Source organism: Charadrius vociferus, unplaced genomic scaffold (genome assembly GCF_000708025.1).
Source record: "Charadrius vociferus isolate BGI_N301 unplaced genomic scaffold, ASM70802v2 scaffold266, whole genome shotgun sequence".
In the NCBI taxonomy this organism is placed as follows: domain Eukaryota; kingdom Metazoa; phylum Chordata; class Aves; order Charadriiformes; family Charadriidae; genus Charadrius; species Charadrius vociferus.
In genome coordinates this window covers 2,523,198-2,524,229 of record NW_009649114.1, presented here as the reverse complement: position 1 = coordinate 2,524,229, position 1,032 = coordinate 2,523,198, and the positions used below count along the sequence as shown (strand labels likewise).

At 57.5% G+C, this 1,032-nt stretch overlaps 1 protein-coding gene across 1 annotated transcript in view; it reads right to left on the bottom strand.

Moving 5' to 3' along the window:
- Positions 1 to 275: 275 nt before the first annotated feature.
- The window catches only part of PGC (progastricsin (pepsinogen C)), a 3,663-nt gene continuing 2,906 nt past the window's right edge, over positions 276 to 1,032 (bottom strand). The window contains 3 exon segments of the mRNA XM_009888241.1: positions 276 to 428; positions 613 to 711; positions 973 to 1,032. The exon segment at positions 973 to 1,032 is cut by the window's right edge and continues 24 nt beyond it. Of these exon segments, the coding sequence (XP_009886543.1) occupies positions 276 to 428; positions 613 to 711; positions 973 to 1,032 (312 nt within the window).

Here is a 1,032-nt window from a genome sequence, read left to right as displayed (position 1 = left end):
GCTGGAGAAACAGTGTCTGAGACACGCAACCCATCACTCCGCTCTCAATCATTGCTCAACAAACTCAGAGGGTCAGAGGCGATTGGGGACGTTGGCGTTTATTTGTAACGGGAAACTGTGAGAACACACGTGTACACAGAAATCCCGGAGGGACAGGGAGCCGTGCGGGCACGTAAAGGAACATAAAGGTCCATAGGAGCCCCGTAGCGCTCCAGCAACGCCGGCTGAGGTGTGCTTGGCCAGGAGAAGGGGCTGGATTTTGCTGCTCCGCTCCTCTACACCGATGCAGCGAAGCCGATGCGGTTGTTAGCCATGTCAAAGACGGTGTAATACTCTTTGAGGAAGACATCACCCAAGATCCAGAGCGGCTGCCCATCCTGGGAAGGCAGGTAGGTGGCCTCCATCCCGAGAGTGCAGTAGCCGTTGTCCTGTAAGGGGGGAATAACGGGGAGTCAGAGCCTTGAACAAACGCCAGGACCCTGCCAGCGGGGCTGCAGGGCGGTGGGATCTGCCCACACAGGTAGGGACAGCATTGCTACTCCTCAAGGAGCACCAGGTCCTTTCCTGGCCCTCAAGAACTCAGCAGGATGAAGCTGCTCAGCTAATACGTACGTTCAAGATGTAGGCAGAGGGGTAGAGCGGGAGCCGAGCTCCGTTGATGACGAAGGTGATGGTGGGCATGTTCGGGATCTCATTGCAGTCAACTGCATACTGCGGAGAGAGGGTGAAGAGGAGATTACGGGTGGCACAGCACCCACTGTGAGAGGAGAGACACCCCCGTATGCAGGGGTAACATACACTTTATCCCCCGGCAGTGCCGTGTCGCCTCGTCCTTCCCTGCCACGCCTGCAGTACCATGTTCTGTAGGTCCTACATGAATTTTGGGGGACCTGGTTGAGCCCATGGCTTCTGGTTCACTTGCAAACCTCCCCGCGGCTCCACGCACACCTCCAAAGCATCCCCTGCACTTACGCCGTAGCTGGTCAGCTGGGCACCCAGGACCTGAACCAAGCTGTCTAGGTACTCCTGGGG